An 18996-nucleotide genomic window follows, 5' to 3' on the forward strand; every position below is an offset into this window, starting at 1 on the left:
TGCTCTGCAAACCCAAAAAACCAAACCAGCTGCCGTCAAGTCAATTCCAACTCACAGCAACCCTACAGGACAGATTAGAACTGCCCCAACAGTGTTTTCAAGGAGTGGCTGATGGATCTGAACTGCCGACCTTTTGGTTAGCAGCTGTAGCCCTAAACCACTGTGCCACCAAAGTTCCACTGTTCTGCAAAGACATATTTAAATATTTGGGAAACCCTGGGTTAAAACAACATGACACAAGATCTTTTTTTCAGTGTAGGCCTTCTCAGGGCCTTTAATGCTCTAATGAGCACCTGAATCTGTAAGCGGTGATACAGCATATGCTGCATTTTCCAGATTCACTTGTGGAGTGAACTGAGCTCCTTTATGTGGCCTTTTGCCTTGGTTTTTTGAAAAAACAGCTTAAGAAATTACCCCCCTAAGCCCTGAGGAGTTAACATTTGCCCCAGTTCTTTGAAGAAGCAACTTGGTGGGGAGGGGTGCGTTCCCAGGTTGTTTTCTACTCCAGAGAGGTTTTTTTTTTTACTTTTATCAGGGTTGCTTGACATTTCCTGGGTAAGCTGTAAACAACTTGATGGTTTGGTACTTTCGTCTGGCCCTGGGCTGCGGTCTGCCCTGATTGGTCTGTTTTACACACCTTGCAGGGATTGGTCAGCTTACTATGCAAATTGAGCGACTTGTGGTCCACTGAGGAGACTGGTCAGTCCGTGGTTCTGCTGGGAGGGCTATGCCTTGAAACTGACAAGGAGTTTTCTTATATAAGCAGCCAACCCCACAGAAGTTCTTAAAGGAAAGAAAAGAAAGATGAAGAGAGAGAGATAGTGAAGAACCTCCAAAAAGAGCTATAATATGAGTCAAAGGTTATAACACTGAAGACAGTGAGATGCCTGGAAGGGGCTCTATGGTAGTCAGAGGTGACAGCAGGAAGCTGCTGCTGCTGGGAAAGCAGCTATGAGAGCTGAATAAGTTGCTATGTTGGCTGTGAGCTGGGCCAGTTAGCAGTGGGGAGGCTGATGGTGAGGAAGCTAAAGGCAGAGAGGCCTGCGTGGCTAAGAGGGGGCGTGCATGGCTGAGAAGAGGCTAGCATGGCAGAGAACACCCTGCCTGCTTGCACGGCCAAGAGGAGCTGGGAAAGCTGTCCTGCAGTGAAGCGGGGAGGGATGTGTTCTCCACTTCGGGGGGGCCTTCCAGACCCTACCTATGTGTTTCCTGATCCTGAGTTGTTCCTGTTACTTCCAAGCTGATCCTGATCCTAAGTTGTTGCCTGGCACTTCCTTAATAAACCACTTAACTGTGAGTATGTTCTATGTGTTCTGTGTGGCCGCTGCAACAAATTATTGAACCAGCAGAGAAGTAGAGAGTGCCGGTGGGGAAAGGGCAGCTGGTGTCAGAAATGGTGAAGAACTTGGAGCGTAGAGGTATGGCTGACCTCCACCTCACAGGAGCCAACTTCTTATCCTGATTCTCATCCCTCAGGAATCAAGGTGATTTCCTACTTGACTAGGAAACTCTTCTCTGTGGAGAGCCTGATAATATCTCCTGGAACAATATTCTTCAGGACACGGTATGGGAAACATTAGGCTAGATTTAGAAGGTCCTTTCTGCCTTCCACATTCTAAGATTCTAAATAAGACTCAGGTAACTCAGGTAGTGGCCTCCAGGCCCAAATCTCTCAATAGTATTGATACTAGCATCTGAAAACAGATACCAAGAAGACTCCTCTCCCCAACACCTGGGAGTGGGATGGAGTTCTTCCCTTCAAAAATAACTTGCCAGAGTAAAAAGCCTGGATGAATTAGCCAAGAGGACAATGTAAAGTCTGAGAAGACAGCTCTGTGTAGATGGCAATGGCCACATGTAGACTCTGTTTCCCTCAAAAAAGATGAGCCTCATGTGTGTTCCCACCTGGGCGATAGGCCTGCTGCTGCGGCTCCATTTCCAGTGGTCTTCTCTCGTAGCCTGACTCGTTCTCTTGCTTGATGACCTGGCTCTCGTAGAATTGGTTCTGCCTGGTAATATTGTCCATGACATCTTAAAACAAAAAATGGCCAGTTAGAAGGGTGCTCCCTGGAGGGCCCTGGGACCACAGTTGGCTTCTGTGATCCCATTTCCACTGGGGACTGTGAGTCTGCCAGAGGCCAATGTCTGACAACACCTTCACATGGAAATCTTATCTGGGCAACCAGTGGCTTGAATATGTCCTCTTGCCCCTCAAAAGGCTGCAGATGCTACCTGAGATGGGGTTTTACAGAACCCTGATACACAAAACTGACGGAAGCAGACTATTTCGGTTGAAGCAAGGAGATGGGAGGGTCAGAAGGGGGCTTAGCTTCCCCACTAAGTCCCCGCCGTGGGGTGGAGGTAATGCTATACACACCTGGGATTCTGTGGAGCACGGTGTAAGAACCAGCCTAGGGGTTCTCTAAGATGGCAAAATGCTTAGGGAGTTACCTTCAGTATACAACCTTAAAAACTGGAGTACAAACCAGCTCTCTGCCAGCCCCACTCAATACTCCTCCTGTATAGCCAAGGCTCTTTAAAAATCTTTTGCACCCTGTGATAGCTGCTAATGATGAGGGGTAACCATTCTCAGTTGATGAAGGGGAACTGGGGGAGGAAGAAAAACAGCTGTTATAGTAGGGATCATGATAATAATGCCTTCAAACTCAGTGATGGTAAGTCCTAAAGTATTCGGAGTTAGATTGGAAGGATTTCAGCAGGGAGACTTGAGAGTCCAGGGTTGCTCAGCTGAAGGGTGGTAAGAACAATAATATTAACTATTCTTGGACTGCATTAACTATACACCAGACTCCGAAGTAGGGCTGAGAACAAGCTGAGTTGGACCCTTGCCCCACACTGAAGCCTTCAGCTTAATAAGGAAAACACACCATACATTAAACAAATAATTACACACAGAAAATGAATTACGATTGTTATGAGCTACAAAAGAAAAATCCTAGGTATTATGACAGGGACCAAGAGAGCAGCAGACAGCATCGACGCAAAGGCTACACAGGTGACAGCTCAGTGATGAGGATGGAGAACTTGCCTGGGACTGGGGTCACACAGGTGAAAGCCCAGGGGCGGGACTAAATCCAGAGTACCAAACCAGAAACTCCCTCAAGGAAGAAACCTTACAGGCAAACCCAGAGAGAACTTTAGAAGCCGAGGATGGGCAGCACCAGGCTGTGTACCCCAGGGGCAAGCTCTCTGCTAGGTGCCTTCAGGGCCCTGCTAGTGGCTGTGCCAGGAGCCGTGAGGCAAATCCACAGGGAAGGAGAGACTACCGTGCCACCCGCTAACTGACTAGATCCTTCCTCAGAGAACAAGTACATCTGGGCCCAAACCAGGTACAGCCCAAAGGGAGAAAAGTCACATGGTTTGCTACAGGTCTGTTTACCAGGGCTGAAGAAAGGGTTTGGGTGGAACGTGAACGGGGCTCAGAGGATTTTGCTGGTGGGGAGACAGAAAGAAATAGAATCTTCTGAAGTGGAACACAGGGGCCCTTTCAGACCATTCTGCCCCTTCCAGGCTGCAGGCAGAGTGCTCTTCTCCCCACAGAGCCTGTGTCTCTCTTCCTAAGCATCTCTCCTGTGTTCAGAGGCAGCCTTGCCAGGAGCAGAAGCTACGACTCTGGGATCCGTCTCCCCTCTAATAGCAGGCAAGCCCAGTACTAAGCCCTCCATTCATGGGACCTCATTAATGACAATCCTGATGGGGCACTATTATTACCCCATTTTACACAGGAAGAAACCAGGGCTCACAGATATGAGGTGGCTTGTCCAAGTCATGGGGCCATGTCTGCCTGGGTCTATGCTCTGAAGCACTGAACTCACCTTCCTCTCAGTGACACCTCTAGCCAGACATCCAGGTCTGGACTGCCTGTGGCCCCTTCTTCCTAGGCATTCCCTACTGTGGCCCCTTCTTCCTAGGCATTCCCTACACACGCACACCAGGCAACTCCTTTTTCCTCTGCAGGTCCACAACACCCTCTTCCCAGCACCCTGGGTCCTGGACAATCCTGAGCCGTCCTACCCCCAAACCTACACTGTTGCCCCATTACTCATGAACGAATACCCAGTGCCAACCTCAAATCTCATCTCTTCCATAATCAGTTTTTTCTCCCCTTACTCCTGTAGCCCCAAGCCCCAGGATGCCCTCTTCTCAAACAAAAACCACAAACCCTGGACACCAGAGTTCTTTCTACTTACTCGTTAAACTCTACAACCCCCTACATCCCAGTCCTGCTAGAAAGCTGCCCTTTTCTAACTCCAGATTCATTCCCTCCCGCAATAGGGTCTCCTCTCCTCAGACAACCCCAGCCCTGGGCACCAAGATCTGTCCTATCCCCTCTCCTTCCCAATCACCCACCTCCTGGCTGATGCTCAGTTACTCCCCCCTTCTCCCTCCCTGGCACACAAATAACTGCCTCTGTGGACCAAGTGCCCTCTCTTGGAGATAAGTGCTCAGCCCCAGAAACACTCCCCCATTACACCCTGGGGCCCTCCCCCCATACCCCCAGTCAAGTCAACAGGTTTTCCTTCTCTTTTCACATTCTACATTCTTCTCTATTCAGACATATGCTACACATTCGTCCGTGCTAATTAAGAGTCTTGTTCTCCAGATACTCCACTGACTTCAAACTCCACCCCCGGGTACTCCTGCTCCCCTAAACACTTCACACTATTAACCGCAGGCTACTCAGCAGTAGCCACTGAGTTCTCTTATCCTTAGAGCCTTCCCACCTCTAGATCCCCAGGTCCTCTGCCCAGTGGAGCATCCTCCTTTCCCCATTGGCCAGTAAACAAGGTCCCCTATGCTTCCTCCGAGGGAGGACAACCTGAGGGTCCCAGATCTCCCAGCACCAAATGCCCAGGTTACCCTGCCTCAAGGTTGGCCTTCAAACCCTGGATTCTAGAATCCCCAAGACCATCCTCAGAGAGATGCTGATCTCCCATATCCCCTAAACGTTCTCCAGCCAAACACCAGAGTCCCCAGTCCATCAGACCCCTCCCCAACCACAGACACCAAGAACTCCATCTCTCCAACCCACCCCAGCCTCAAAGAGAATTCCCAGTATCCCACCCAGTCGCAAACTCCAGGAGCCTCCATCCTCAAACTTCCAGGCCCGGATAACTGATTATTTCTTCCCCAGTCCTGGAAACAAGGCTCCCGATCCCCAGCCCCTTGCGCTGCGCTAGTACAGCCCCCTGTGATCAGCATTTCCACGACCCTCCTCAGCCCCCCACGCAGAATATCTTTTATTTTTCGGACTCTTTCCGACTCCAGAAACCACGGTTTCCGGTGTCCATGACCTGCGCTGGGGAATTCACTACACCCCCGATCCTCCTAATCTCCGAAACAGAGAGTCCCCCACTTCCACTATCTCCCCTACGGCGAATGCCAAGATCTACTCTCCAGTCACCCCGAGGCCCTTGTCCCTAGATATTTTTCAGCGACAGGTCGCGGGATTCCTCCCCATCCTTAGACCATCTCCCCGGACTCAGGCGCCGGACTCCCGCTCCCCACAGCCCTTCCTTGGCCCGGACTCCGGGCTCCCCGGCCCCCGCCCCGCGCACTCTCACAATGTCCGTCCGGCCCCGAGTAGCCGCCGGGCTCCGGGTGCGGCTGCAGCCCGGGCGGCGGTGGCTGTGCGGTCCCCTCCAGCTCGGAGCCCCCCTCGGTCTCGACCTCCTCGTTGTTGTGCCCAGGTCGCCCCGGTTCGTCGTCGGGCTCCTCGGCCTCCAACGCCGCCTGCAGCCGCTCAGCTAGGTCGGCCTTAAGGCCGCGAGTGTCCAGGCCGCGGCGCTGCAGCTCCTCGCGAAGTTCGTTCACCTTCAGACGGCGCACATCCATGGCCCGGGCCCCCGGGGCGGCCCCCGAGCCCGGACCGGCCTCCCAGGGCTCTGTCCCCCTTTAAACCTTTCCTGTCAGGAGGCGAAGGGGGAAGGGGGGGGGCCCACTCCAATGGCGGCGGCGGCTCAAAATGGCCGCCGCCTCCTCCTCACCCGTGGCCCCGGTGCGATGCAACACAGGTCCTGATTGGCCACCACGTGGGGGCGATGGGCGCGGGCCTGGATATTTAGCCAATCAGAGGGTGGCTTTCAAAAGAACGGCAATAAAAGGACCAGGATCTGCCGGGGAGGAAGCGTTGGTCTACGTCGATGCCGCGACTGAAGCGGAGGGCGGGAAAAAGCGGGAGGCGGAGCACGCGCTGATTGGGCAGCGCCCGCGCGCCAGCTCCCGTAGGGTCAAATGAGGGAAAGGGAGTAAGGACTTGGCCCAATCAGAGATGAGATCTCAGAATGAGCGCCCCACAGACTTTCCTGTGCAGTCCCTTCAATTAAACTAATGTCTCCGTAACATACATTTTTATTGGTCTAAATCTCCCGCCCCTTGAAGAGACCAAGCGGGTAAAACCACTAGAACCAATCAAACGGAGGGTTGGCAGATACCCCTTTTTCCTCTGTTGCCTTTAAGAAACCGGAACGAGATTAAGTAACGCAGGGCCCGCCCCTTGCCGTTAGGGCGGTTTCAAAACAATTTATCCACCAATCGCAGTTACCCTTTTATCTTACTAAAGCTCGTATAATCGGATCGCTTTAGGAACAGCTAATCGGATTGGCCGCTCTTCAGAGGCTGGCTTCGAGAGTCCGGCCGTGGAGAAAGGTATACGCAAAAGAGATGAAGTAGATAAATTATTCTTAATCTGGTATAAACTCAGTCGCCTTTATGAAAAACAACATTTTGACTTCAGAGAGTCCTGAAGGTTGGAAAGGAGAGGCGAGATGAATGGGTGAAAAGTCGTAAAGGCCCCTCCCCTTTGACAGTACATCTCACAGGGTGCCTTTTTCCTCGACGGCTTCGCGGCCGCCTTCTCCGTGGCTGGCACCTCAGTGGAATGGGCGCTCTGCACCCGACCATGGAGCCTTCCCCTCCGCAGAGACCTCCAGAAGTTCTTGGCTGTTTTACCCCAAATCCTCTAAACTCCCGTTCAGTTAATCTGGCTGTTTGGCGACTAGAACTGACAAGCTAAAACACAAATCCGTAATTAAGCCGCACATTGATAAACAAACGCTACGAAGTTTCACAATGTCTACTCCGCTGCACCACCTGTCGCCTCTAACTCAGACACAAAACGTCAGTAAAATACACAATCGAGATACACAATGCAACCGCCCAGTGCCCACTGAGGCACACCTTAATTCCACAAAAGCAGCACACAGCCTCAACTTTGACAAAGGCGTCAAACACAAGTGAGTTACATCAGATGCATCAATCCAGGGCATAATACACCAAACTGCAGTGTCGATGTGCCCTGTAATGTCTGCACAGACCAACAAAAAACCCAAAACGGGCGGCATCAAATGACAAAGACACACAAAACATTACAAACTTCCAGCAACCTAGACACACGGCGCCCACTCAGAAGCGGGGCAGACACTCACGTGGGTCCGGAGGTTCCAGTCCAGACACCCCGCCCCTCGCCCACGTCCGACTTCCTCTCTCCTCCCAGCTTTCCACAATGATTTGTTCTAAAAGTTTATGGCCCGGATTGAACTGTTCCCAGTTCTCAGGATCCGCCACTGGGGGGCGTCCGGGCGCTGCCAATAGGTCCGTCAGCCGCAGGACACACCCAGGAACGTGTGCCCGCAAGAGTGTTGCAAGACACAGTGGGCTTGTCTTGGCGGGAGTCTCTTTTTGGGCTCCTGGTTATCGGAATTGCCCTGTGCCTTTTCTATATGAGTTTGAACGTTTGGGTCTGTGAAGACCAGTTGCACCCTATGTATCTCTGAGTATTTGTGCTACTTGTCAGCCTTCGTGTCTGTTAACTCTGTGTGTATCTGTGTTACTCTTAAGTTTTTCCCTATTCCTGGTGAGTATCTGCCTGTGCGTGATTGTAGATATGTTTGGACCTGTGTTAACTTTGTGCGTCTGTTATTTTATGTGCCTCTGAATTTCAGTGTCTGTATTTGTGACCAGGTGTGCCTGAGTATGTCCATTAATTCATTTGTTTTGGTACATTGGATCAGAGCCCTGGTGGGGCAGTGGTTAAGAACTTGGCCGCTAACCATAAAGGCCGGCAGTTGGAATTGACCACCCACTCCTTGAAAACCCTACAGGGCAGTTCTACTCTGTCCCGTAGGGTCGCTATGAATTGGAATCGACTGGATAGCAATGGATTTGGTTACAATGGGGGTCTCTGTGTGACCCTGTATCGATATGCCTGTACCTCGCTGGGGATTTCAGAGATTCTGTGTTTGTCTTTTTGTCTATACGTACGTTCATATCTACCCTCTTAGTGACTCTGAGACCCCACCAGACCCTTCTTTTTATTGATGGGGAAATTGAGTTGTCCTGACAGGGAAAGGGGCCACATCACAGCTGAATGGAGACAAGAGGAGACAGAGGCGTGGTTACAAAGATTTATGTGACCTGAGCCCCAGAGGCACCAGAGTCCACACTCTATACAGAGGGGATGAGGGACTGGCTCAGGGGGGCAGCATGGCCCAAAAGGGGAGAGATTGTCCCCTGGGGGAAAGGAGGTATCCCTAATGCATTGCACAGGCTTGAGGGGGGCACACCCCCACATGTAGGGAGGAGGAAGCAAAGGTGGTTCAGGAGGGAACAGGCACACAGAAGAACACTAAGATTAGAACCTTGGAATTGTACTAATAGTCTAGACCTGTGGACCTTTATAGGATCTTAGAAATTTAGAACATTCGTGTCTTAGAACTACCGTGCCTAGAATCTTAAAATTCTAGAAATATGGCTTCTTGAATGCTTAAGAACTAAAATCCTAGAAAGACAGAATGTAGCATAGAACCTAGAGGTATCCAACATTAAAAATGATTAGAACTTTGGATTCTAGAATCTTAGAAACTTACAACTGTGAGATTCTTAGAACTTTAGATGCTTAGAATCCATAATTCTGGAACAGTAGAATCTAGAGTACCTTGGAATAGAACAGACCAACATTAGAATCTTTTGAGTTTAATAATCTAGAATCTTGAAGCATATGATCTAGAACCTTAGACACAGAGAATCTAGGTTCTTAGAACATCACATCTTCGAATATTAGATCTTAGAACCTCCATGTTTAGACTCTTCAAACTTCTGAATTGCAGATTTTAGAATCTTAGACCCTTAGGTTCCAGAATCTCTTAACAAGACAATCCAGGATCATAAAGCCTTACAACCTAGAATGGACCACCATTAGACTATTAGAAATGGACAGTAGAAAATCTTGAAGACTTATGGTCTAGAGTCTTACAGCCAGAGGATCTAGACTCTAAGAGTATTAGAACATCAAGTCTTAGAATATTAGACCTTAGAACCTTCATGTCTAGAATTATAGAATCTAGAATCTTATACTCTAAGAACTCAGAATCCTAGAAAAATAAAATCTAAACCACAGCCTTAGATCTTAGAACTTGAGTCTCAGCTCTTTAGAACCTAAAATCTTGGTGTCTTATCAAGAATCTTAGAACAAGAAAATCTATAGCCATAGAATCTCAGAGCCTTAGAACATTAGGCCTTCCGATCTCCATGTGTAGAACCTCAGAACTTTAGAATTGGAGACTGGAATTTCAGGTCTTTAGAACCAAAGACTCGTAGCATCTTTGAAATCTAGAACCTTTGAATCTAGACTCTTTGGACCTTAGAATCCAGAATCTTGGAATGTTAGACCTGGGAGGACCCTTAAGGGCTGCAGCCCAATGACTTCCTTTTACAAATGGGAATGCCAAAACCCAGAGGAGAAGAATGTGTCTGGGATGGAGGTGAAGTGGGCCGGAGAAGAGGGTGCAGTCAGAGGAAAGGCCTGGGGTGGGAAAGTCGGGGGAGGGGGTCCCCCAGTGGCAGTGCCTAGCTTGGGTCCTGAGAGGGAGTCTCGGGTGGAAGGTTGTCTCAGGCTCCATCCTCCTGCCCTGGGAGTGCTGGGGAGCCCCTGTCGGCAGGCAGGGTGGGACCGGGGGCTGTGGAAGGGCAGAGGACATAGCGTCCAGCTGGATGGACCTCGACTGCAGTGAGACAGCTGCAGGAATCCTTAGGATCAGGCTGGGTTGGGGGGTCAGCTCCTCCAGCAGCTCCAAGGAGTTCAGGATGACCCCCACCCTCATCCATGTTGACGTAGAGGATTTCATCTGGCTCCTGAGCAGGGGGCAGGGCCTTCAGCGTGTTCTCCAGGTCCTCCCGCAGTTCTGCAAAACTCGGCCGGTCCCGGGGGTTTAACTCCCAGCAACGGGACATCAGGGCATACCTAGGGGAACAAAGTGAGGGGTGGGAGGCTGAGCAGAGGCTTGGAAGGAGAGCATTTGAGGAGTTTGGGGGGCATCTTAGGACACTCAGGAGACTGGGAGGCATTTTGAGGGGTAGAGAGAACCTCAGCAGTTTGAGGGCAGCTATGGGCATTTGAGAATCCTCAAGAGTTTCTGAGGGGGTCCTGGGAGACTGAGGGGCTAGGAGGGTCTTGGGAAACTTCTCTGGGTATGGGGTGGTGTTCTACTGGGGGTTTGCTAGAGAGCTTCCCAGTGTGGTTCCCCAGAAGAGACTGGCATCAAAGCCTGGGTCTGTCACCTGCAATCTTTGTTGGTTCAAAATATGTCTGCAAATTTTTGACACCCCATCCCTTTAAAAGATGGAGCCTAATTCCCCTCCCCTCATCTGTGGGTAGGACTTAATGACATACCTCTAACCAATAGAATAAGGCAGAAGTGGCGGTGTGTGTGAATTCTGAAACTAGGTCATAAAAAGCACCGCGGCTATACTACTCTGTCCTATAGGGTTGCTATGGGTTGGGATTGACTTGATGGCAAAGGGTTTCATTTTGGTCTACCTACCTAGGTGACGCCAAGCTGCTAACTGAAAGGTTGGTGGTTCAAGTCCACCCAGAGGTGCCTCAGAAGAAAGGCCTGGTGATCTCCTTCTGAAAAATCACCCACTGAAAACCCTACGGAGTACAGGTCTACTCTGATACATAAGGGGTCGCCATGGATTAGAATCAACTCATCAGCAACTGGTTGCTGGGTTTTCCCTACCTCATATGGCTATGGGGAGGACCACAAGGAGTTAACACACATAAAGCACCTAAAACAGTGCCTTCTGGTAAGTGCTGTTATTCTCGATCCCCTCGGCTTTTGGAGTACCCAAGAGGGACCTGGGGACGCTGAAACACGCGTGATTCTCCTGCCCCAAGCAATGTCCTCTCTTTAACCCACAGTGCTGGGTAAATGTTATGCTCTCCTCCACGTGCCATAATATGTCAAAAGTTGACGAGCATTGCTCTAAAGGATCCTGAGAATATCTCAGAGGAGGCCTGAGATATCTGGAGAGGGTCAGTAGAGTGAACTGAAGGGTTTCCAAAGGGCCCTGGGTGTTTAGGAGCAGGTGCAGTGGTTAAGAGCTTGGCTGCTAACCAAAAGGTTGGCAGTTCGAATCCACCAGCTGCTTCTTGGAAACCCTATGGGGCAGTTCTACCCTGTCCTATAGGGTCGCTATGAGTCTGAATCAACTCGATGGCCGCGTGTTTTTTTTTTTTTTTTGTAATGGGGGAGGCGTGGGATGCTCAGGGGTCTGGGATGAATCGGAAGTCTCTGCCAGTAGGAGTATCAGAGGCAGGGCTGCCACGTGAGGCTGTGCAGTTATGCCCAACGATACCTGGCTGAGGTGGCCAATCCTGCCTCCCACACAAGCAGGCGAAGGAGGGGGCACCTTTTATTAACTCGCACCCCATTGGCTAGCAGCACTGGTGAGGGGGAAGGTGGGTTACTCTAGTCTGAAGGATTTGTGCAGGTTTTAGAGGGTCCTAGTTAGGGCCATGTTGGGTTCTCAGGAGTTTGGAGCGAATTTTGGGATTGCCGGGGAGCCAGAAAAGTCCTCACAGTCCATCCAGACAGTCCACAGGCTGCTTCAGGCGGTTTCCCTGGCGCAGGTAGTCGTAAATCTCGCTGTTCTCCACGCCTGGGTATGGGGTTTGACCCCGCGTGGCAATCTCCCACATCGTCACCCCAAAGGACCACTGTGGGTACAGAGTGGAGGGGATTGGGGGCCCCTCCTGCACAAAGAGACCCCCAACATGCAGGTTCAGAGGTGCACCCACATTTATGTGGGCATGTGTACACAACCATCACAGTTATTCCTCAGAACACTTGGGTACAGGTACACGCATGTACAGGTAATTTATGTGCACACATAGGTGTGCTCACACGTGCACACATAGGTGTGCTCACACGTGCACACACGGGCACACCTTACAGACACATGGTCTCATGTGGTACCCTCCACACCCTGGCTGTACACTCTGTAAGAGTGCAGACCCACAGCAGGACACACCTGTTCACCCCTGCATCTCCTAGTCTAACTTGTCCACACCCACGTCCCACGCACATGGGCCCGCTCACAGATGCCCACCACGCCCCCAGACATGGGTAGCCCACGTGGGCAGTCCATCGCGCAGGAGAGTCCATCCCTGCGTGTGAGCCCCCGTACCCAGGGCTGCGCGGGCACCCAGGGCTGCGCGGGCACCCAGGGCTGCGCGGGCACCCACGGCTGCGCGGGCACCCACGGCTGCGCGGGCACCCACGGCTGCGCGGGCACCCACGGCTGCGCGGGCACCCACGGCTGCGCGGGCACCCACGGCTGCGCGGGCACCCACGGCTGCGCGGGCACCCACGGCTGCGCGGGCACCCACGGCTGCGCAGGCGCGGTGAGAGACGAGCAGGCCAGGTCCCCGCCCACTCCCCGCGGAGGCACACGCACCACGTCGCTCTTGCTGGTGTAGACTCTGTCGGCCAGGCTCTCAATGGCGATCCATTTGACTGGCATCTTGGCGATGCGTCCCTGGCGGTAGTAGTCGCCGTTGTAGATCTTCTTGGAGAGCCCAAAGTCCGCCACACACACGGACATGTTCTCGTTCAGCCTGCCCGGAAAGGGAGTGGAGGGAGGAGCAGGGTTACGGTAGCGGCCACCGCCACCAGGAAGCCCGCCTTCGCTCTCAGACCCTCCTCCACCGCCAGCCCTGGTTGTCCTGCTTGCGGGTGGGGGTCTACCTTCCCAACCCTCGCCCCACTCCAGGATGAGAGAAGGAGACTGCTTTACTTCGTGCCCTTTCCATAAAATGAGGGTGGGACAAGGGCTCCTAGGGTTCTTCCCAGCTTGGGCTCTTTTGCCAGATTCTAAGGTTTGATTCCTAGGCTCCTTGGGGTTGGTTCTCTGGTTTTTAAAAAGTCATTTCCCTGAAATACAAGATACTTGGAGCCCTGGTCCTGAAGTGGTTAAGAGCTGCTAACCAAAAGGTGGGCAGTTCGAATCCACCAGCCACTCCTTGGAAACCCTCTGGGGCAGTTCTACTCTGTCCTATAGGGTCACTATCAGACGGAATTGACTAGAACGGCACACAACAACAACAATGTATGATACATACACAAACCTGCACAAATCATTAGTGTACAGCTCCCCAGAGCACAGCTCCCCAAGCACACCCATCGGTGTAACCAGCACCCAGGTTAGGAAACCAGAACATTGTAGGACATCTATGCAGGGGAACACCACACAGCAAAGAAAAAGAACAAATTACCGAGACCCACAACAACATGGACTAATCTCAAAAACACCATGCTGAGCGACAACTAGACCTCAACTACCACAGCCTCCACCAGACTGAGTCCAGTACTCTGGCTACCACCACCAACTGCTCTGACAGGGATCACAATAGAGGATTCCAGACAGAGCTGGAGAAAAACATAGAACAAAAGTCTAACTCACAGAAAAAAGACCAGACTTATTGGTCTGACAGAGGCTGAAGAAACTCTGAGAATATGGCCCCCGGGCACCCTTTTAACTCAGTACTGAAGTCACTCCTGAGGTTCACCCTTCAGCCAAACATTAGACAGGCCCATAAACCAACATGAAACTAAATAGGCACACCAGCCCAGGGGCAAGGACGAGAAGGCAGGAGGGGACAGGAAGGTAAGCGGGAGCCCAAGGTCAAGAAGGGGAAAGTGTTCACATATCATGGGGTTGGCAACCAATGTCACAGAACAATACGTGTATTCATTGTTAAATGAGAAATTAATTTGCTCTGTAAACCTTCATCTAAAGCACAATGGATCATGATGGTGTGATCCACTGTGCATGAAAATAAAGAACTGAGGTTAATGGAAAAAACAACAACAACAAAAAAAAAACCCCACCATGCTGAGGGAAAGAAGCCAGACACAAAAGAGTACAAGCTGAATGACTGCGTTTATATGATATCCGAGGGGGTAGTTCAGTGCCAGGATTCTTGCCTTCCATACGGGAGACCTGAGTTTGGTTCTTGGCCAATGCACCTCTTGCGCAGCCATCACCTGCCTGCCAGTGGAGGTCTGTGGGTTGCTATGATGATGAACAGGTTCCAGCGGAGCTTCCACACTAAGACGGACTAGGAAGGATGGCCGGCGACCCTGCTGGTACTTGAAAATACCGGTGGCATAGCTTTCAGCATCACACCAACATGCGAGCCACCACAGTACTACAGACAGACAAGTTGTGGTTGTGTACTTTGGTGTATATTAAATATACCTCATTTTTTTTTTTAAGTATCAAAAAGAAAGAAATACATTACCAGAAGCCTTCTAAGGCTCCCTTCCGTAACCACCCTCTAAGAACTACCACCGTCTTCACTTCTAACGGCTTGGGTTACCTTGGCTTGTTTTTGTGCCTTATAGAAATAGGAGATGCCCTGATATTTGAATCTGACTTGCAGGGTGTCTGTTTTTCTGAGAATTGATGACCCCTAGCTGGGGTAACAGGCTAAGGCAAGGATCAATCAGAATAGAGGTGGAGGCCTTTGATATGCCAGGAGTCATCCTTTAACTGGAGTCCCTGGGTGACGCCGCAGTTAACATACTCAGCTGCTAACCAAAAGGTTGGAGGTTTGGGTCCACCCAGAGGCACCTGAGAAGAAAGGCCTGGCAATCTACTTCCGAAAATCAGCCATTGAAAACCCTATGGAGCACAGCTCTACTCTGACATACCTGGGGTTACCTTGAGTTGGAATTTGACTCCACGGCAACAGGTTCTGGTAACCGCCAGGGAGGGCCCAAGGTTCCAGGGGAAATGCCTAGGCATCTAGAGTGGTGGCAATGGAGCAGGTGAGAGGCTTGGGGTACTGGCCGTGCCAACTGGTCAGGAAGTATCTCAACGTTTTAACAATTTAACGAAAGCTCTACAGATACATAAGGGTTGATTGTCTACATGGGTCCTCAGTATCACTGTCAGATTGGCGGCTTGGCAGGGATCAGCCCGAGTTACAGAAATAAAGGAATTTCCATTTTGAATGAGTCTGTTCAAGCTTTTAGACCTGCTTCTCAGCTTACCAGAATACAGGGGACAGAGGACCAAGGCAAATGGCATCACAACGAAACGGACACATCTTGAATATGGGATACCCAGAACCAAACCATTGCTGCTGAGTCAATTCCAACTCATAGCGACCCTCTAGGACAGAGCGGAACTGCCCCATAGGGTTTCCAAGGCTGTAATCTTTACGGAAGCAGACTGCCACATCTTTGTCCTGGGGAATGACTGGTGGGTTCGAAACGCCGACCTTTTGGTTAGCAACCGAGTACTTTAACCACTGTGCCACCGAGGCTCCTGAATACAGGATACTCTGCAAGAAAACTGGCCCGGCGTCTTCAAAAGAATATGCCATCAATATACAAAAAGAAGGTGGTGGAGCCTATTCTAGATTAAGAGAGAGTAAAGAGACCTAGGAGCCCTGGTGGTACAGTGGTTACGAGCTTGCCCGCTTAACCAAAAGGTCAGCAGTTCAAATCTACTAGCCGCTCCTTGGAAATCCTATGGGGCAGTTCTACCCTGTCCTACAGGGTTGGAACCAACTGGACGGCAATGGGTTTGGGCTTTTGGTTTAAAGAGGCCTACCAACCAAATGCTAAGTGGGAACCTTGATTAGATCCCAATTCAGGGGAAAAATTAGCTGTAAAAGATGTTTTGGGGATATACGCGACCACATGGATGAATCTTGAAGACAAAAGGACAGTGTTGTATGATCCTGCTTACGTGAAATACCCAGAATAGGCAAATGCATAGAAACTGAAGTTCACTAGCAGTGACCTGGGGTGAGTGGGAGGGTTTTGCTTAAGAGGCACAGAGTTTTCAGGGGTGATGAAAAGGTTTGGAAACAGAAAGTGGGGATCCTTGCGCAACATGGTGAACATAGCTAATATTATGTAACTGTTGAACTCTTGTTACATGTATTTCATCACAATAAAAATGCAAAAAGTAAAAAAAGATTAAAGAAACATTAGAGAATAAAAAAGCCTCACAGAGGGGAAATGAGGAGCCCTGGCTGTGCAGTGGCTAAAGTGCTTGGCTACCAACTGAAAGGTCGGTGGTTCGAACCCACCAGCGGCTCCTGGGGAGAGAGATGTGGCAGTCTGCTTCTGTAGAGATTAAGAGCCTTGGAAACCCTATGGGGCAGTTCTGCTCTGTCCTGTGGGGTCTCTATGACTCAGAATCAACTTGACGGGAACAAGTTTATACCTGTGGATGTAATTCCATGTGGGAATAGGGTTCTTTGTTGTGTTCATGAGTCCATAACAGTGTAAAGGGTGTACTAAACCTAATCGCTTCTGAGTGATATAAAGAGCAGCCTACACACAGAGACCTGTTGCCGCTGAGTCGATTCCAACTCATAGCGACCCTATATGACAGAGTAGAACTGTCCCATAGAGTCTCCAAGGCTGTAATCTTTTCAGAAGCAGACTGGCCCATCTTTCTCCCATGGAGCAGCTGGTGGGTTCGAACTGCTAGCCTTTCAGTTAGCAGTCGAGCCCTTTAACCACTGCACCGCCAGGGCGAACAGGGAAAGATAGATGGCCAAGGAATCAAGAAACAGAAGCTGAAAGAAACAAGTATCTTCCCCAGAGCCGACAGAGAGAGAGCCTTCCCCTAGAGCCGGTGCCCTGAATTTGGACTTCTAGCCTCCTAAACTTTGAGAAAATTTCTGTTTGTGAAAGCCACCCACTTGCGGTTATTTCTGTTACCACAGCACTAGGAAACTAAGGCAACATTGAAAGACTTCACAGGTTCACTTTGGAGCCCATCTCCTCCACGAAGCCTTCCCTGACTCCCATACTGACAGGCTTCCCCAGTCCTGAGTTCTGGTCTTCCCATTCCAGGAAGGAGAGAGGGAGCTCCCCAAGAGGAGGGGTCCCTGGCAGGCTGACACTCACATGCAGTTCCTGGCAGCCAGGTCCCGGTGTATGAATCTTTTGGTGCTCAGATACTCCATGCCGCTGGCAATGTCTGCCATAAACTTCACCAGCATCTGAGTGGGCAGGAACTGGGGGTCGGGGCAGGGGGAGCAGAGGTCAACATGGTCCCTGAGATGATCCCTCCCCTCTCCCTCCTTCCCTTCCTGTGTGCCTAGCTCTGCCCTGGAATGGCTTCTCATAGCACTGAGAATTAAATACAACTCTTTCTGCGGCCTTGAAAACAAAAACAAACCTAACCGTTTGCCGTGGAGTCGATTCCGACTCATGGAGACCCCAAGTGTGTCAGAACAGAACTGTGCTCCATTGGGTTTTCAGTGGCTGATTTTTCACACGCACATTGCCAGGACTTTCTTCCAAGGTGCCTCTAGGTGGACTTGAACTGTCAACCTTTTGGTTAGCTGCTGAGTGCTTAACTGTCTGTCACTATATAATTGTTTCCCGCCTCCCTCTCTGACTTGATCTCCTAGGGTTCTTGCCCTTGGCATCTACCTCAGTCATACCAGCCGGTATGACTCCTTTCTGCTCTTCAAAAAAGCCATGCTTGTTCAGACCTCAAAGCTTTGCTCATGCTGTTTCCTCTGCCAGGATTGCTTCTTGCCCAGATCTCCCCTTCCATCCCCCACCCTCGGCTGGCCCTGTCTTCAAGGCCACCTCCTCAGTGAGGTCTTCTCTGTCCACCCAAACTATCTGCCTGGCCTCCTGCCATCAGACTCTATCATGCTTTGTCTTCTTCCCTAGCACTTAAAATTATCTTGCATATTTATTGGTTAGTTGCCTGGGCCCTGCTGGAAGGTAGGTTTCATGAGAGCAAGCTCTTTGTGACAAGTGTCTGAGTAGGAGTTCAGCGAATACTTGGGGCGCTGGATGATGCCTGGGCTGGGAAATGCCCCTCACCACTGGCTGGTCCCCGAGTCGCGAATAGAGGAGGAAACTATGGAGGTCTCCATGTTTCATGAAGGGCAAGATGACCACAGGTGCCGGGAAGCCCTCTCGTTCAGAGCCCTGGAAACAGACACCTGAGCCCCCCAGGTGGCCCCATCACTCCTGTGAGGCAGAAGGGGAAGCCAAGCCCCCCGCCCAGCCAGATCCCAGCTCCCTCTCCCCCTCCCTCTAAAATCTGGCCTCCAAATTGGGGAAGGGGAAATGGCAAGGACAGAACTTCAGAGAAGTCATTTCCAGCACAGTTCCCAGGGATGTTTCTGGAGCCCTCCTGGGGACCTCGGCTATTTCTGGGAAGGGTCAGAGGTCACATTCCAGGCTGGGAGTGAGTAGAGAAGGAGGGAGGAGCTTGCTGATCCTGGGGAGAGAGGGCGGGGAACCTGGAAGCTTGGTGTTCCTAGTGCTGGAGGGAGGGGTATCCCCTCTGGTCTTGCCTCCATAAGCCCAGGAGACCCCCCTAAATCTGCCCCTCCCTCACCGATGAGCCTCATGACGTTGGGGTGGTCGAACTCCTTCATGCAGACAGCTTCACTCAGGAAATCCTCCAGCTCTGACCTCGTGCAGATGGCAACTGGGGGCAGAGGAGGGTAGGTAAGAAGGAGAGGATGAGGGAGAGGAATCCACCCTCCTCCTCCTCCTCTCCTTCATCATCATCATCATCTCATCTTCATCAAACATGACTGAGGGCCTAGTAAATACCAGGTGCTGTGTGCAGCACTTTACATGTATTAACTTATTTCATTCTCTGAGCTGCTTCTACGATCATTCCCATTTCAAA

The 18996-nt window shown here is 50.9% G+C and overlaps 2 protein-coding genes across 6 annotated transcripts in view; both read right to left on the reverse strand.

Annotated features, from left to right (window-relative positions):
- Positions 1 to 7531, reverse strand: part of HNRNPUL1 (heterogeneous nuclear ribonucleoprotein U like 1) — a 36755-nt gene extending 29224 nt beyond the window's left edge. The window contains exons 1-2 of one of the 4 annotated variants that reach the window (XM_049902285.1): positions 7449 to 7531; positions 1906 to 2031 (exon numbers count right to left, since the gene is read on the reverse strand). In XM_049902285.1, the coding sequence (XP_049758242.1) occupies positions 1906 to 2026 (121 nt within the window). In that variant the 5' untranslated portion in view covers positions 2027 to 2031; positions 7449 to 7531. Of the gene's footprint in view, positions 1 to 1905; positions 2032 to 5585; positions 6016 to 7448 lie in introns of those variants that run through there. The other 3 variants (XM_049902283.1, XM_049902284.1, XM_049902287.1) reach the window with 3 other exon arrangements.
- A 787-nt stretch (positions 7532 to 8318) lies between these two features.
- Positions 8319 to 18996, reverse strand: part of AXL (AXL receptor tyrosine kinase) — a 33539-nt gene continuing 22861 nt past the window's right edge. The window contains exons 14-19 of one of the 2 annotated variants that reach the window (XM_049900919.1): positions 18697 to 18789; positions 18174 to 18295; positions 17238 to 17347; positions 12760 to 12919; positions 11883 to 12019; positions 8319 to 10261 (exon numbers count right to left, since the gene is read on the reverse strand). In XM_049900919.1, the coding sequence (XP_049756876.1) occupies positions 9910 to 10261; positions 11883 to 12019; positions 12760 to 12919; positions 17238 to 17347; positions 18174 to 18295; positions 18697 to 18789 (974 nt within the window). In that variant the 3' untranslated portion in view covers positions 8319 to 9909. The remainder of the gene's footprint in view (positions 10262 to 11882; positions 12020 to 12759; positions 12920 to 17237; positions 17348 to 18173; positions 18296 to 18696; positions 18790 to 18996) is intronic. The other variant, XM_049900918.1, reaches the window with a different exon arrangement.

This window comes from Elephas maximus, chromosome 11, assembly GCF_024166365.1.
Source record: "Elephas maximus indicus isolate mEleMax1 chromosome 11, mEleMax1 primary haplotype, whole genome shotgun sequence".
Classification (NCBI taxonomy): Eukaryota; Metazoa; Chordata; class Mammalia; order Proboscidea; family Elephantidae; genus Elephas; species Elephas maximus.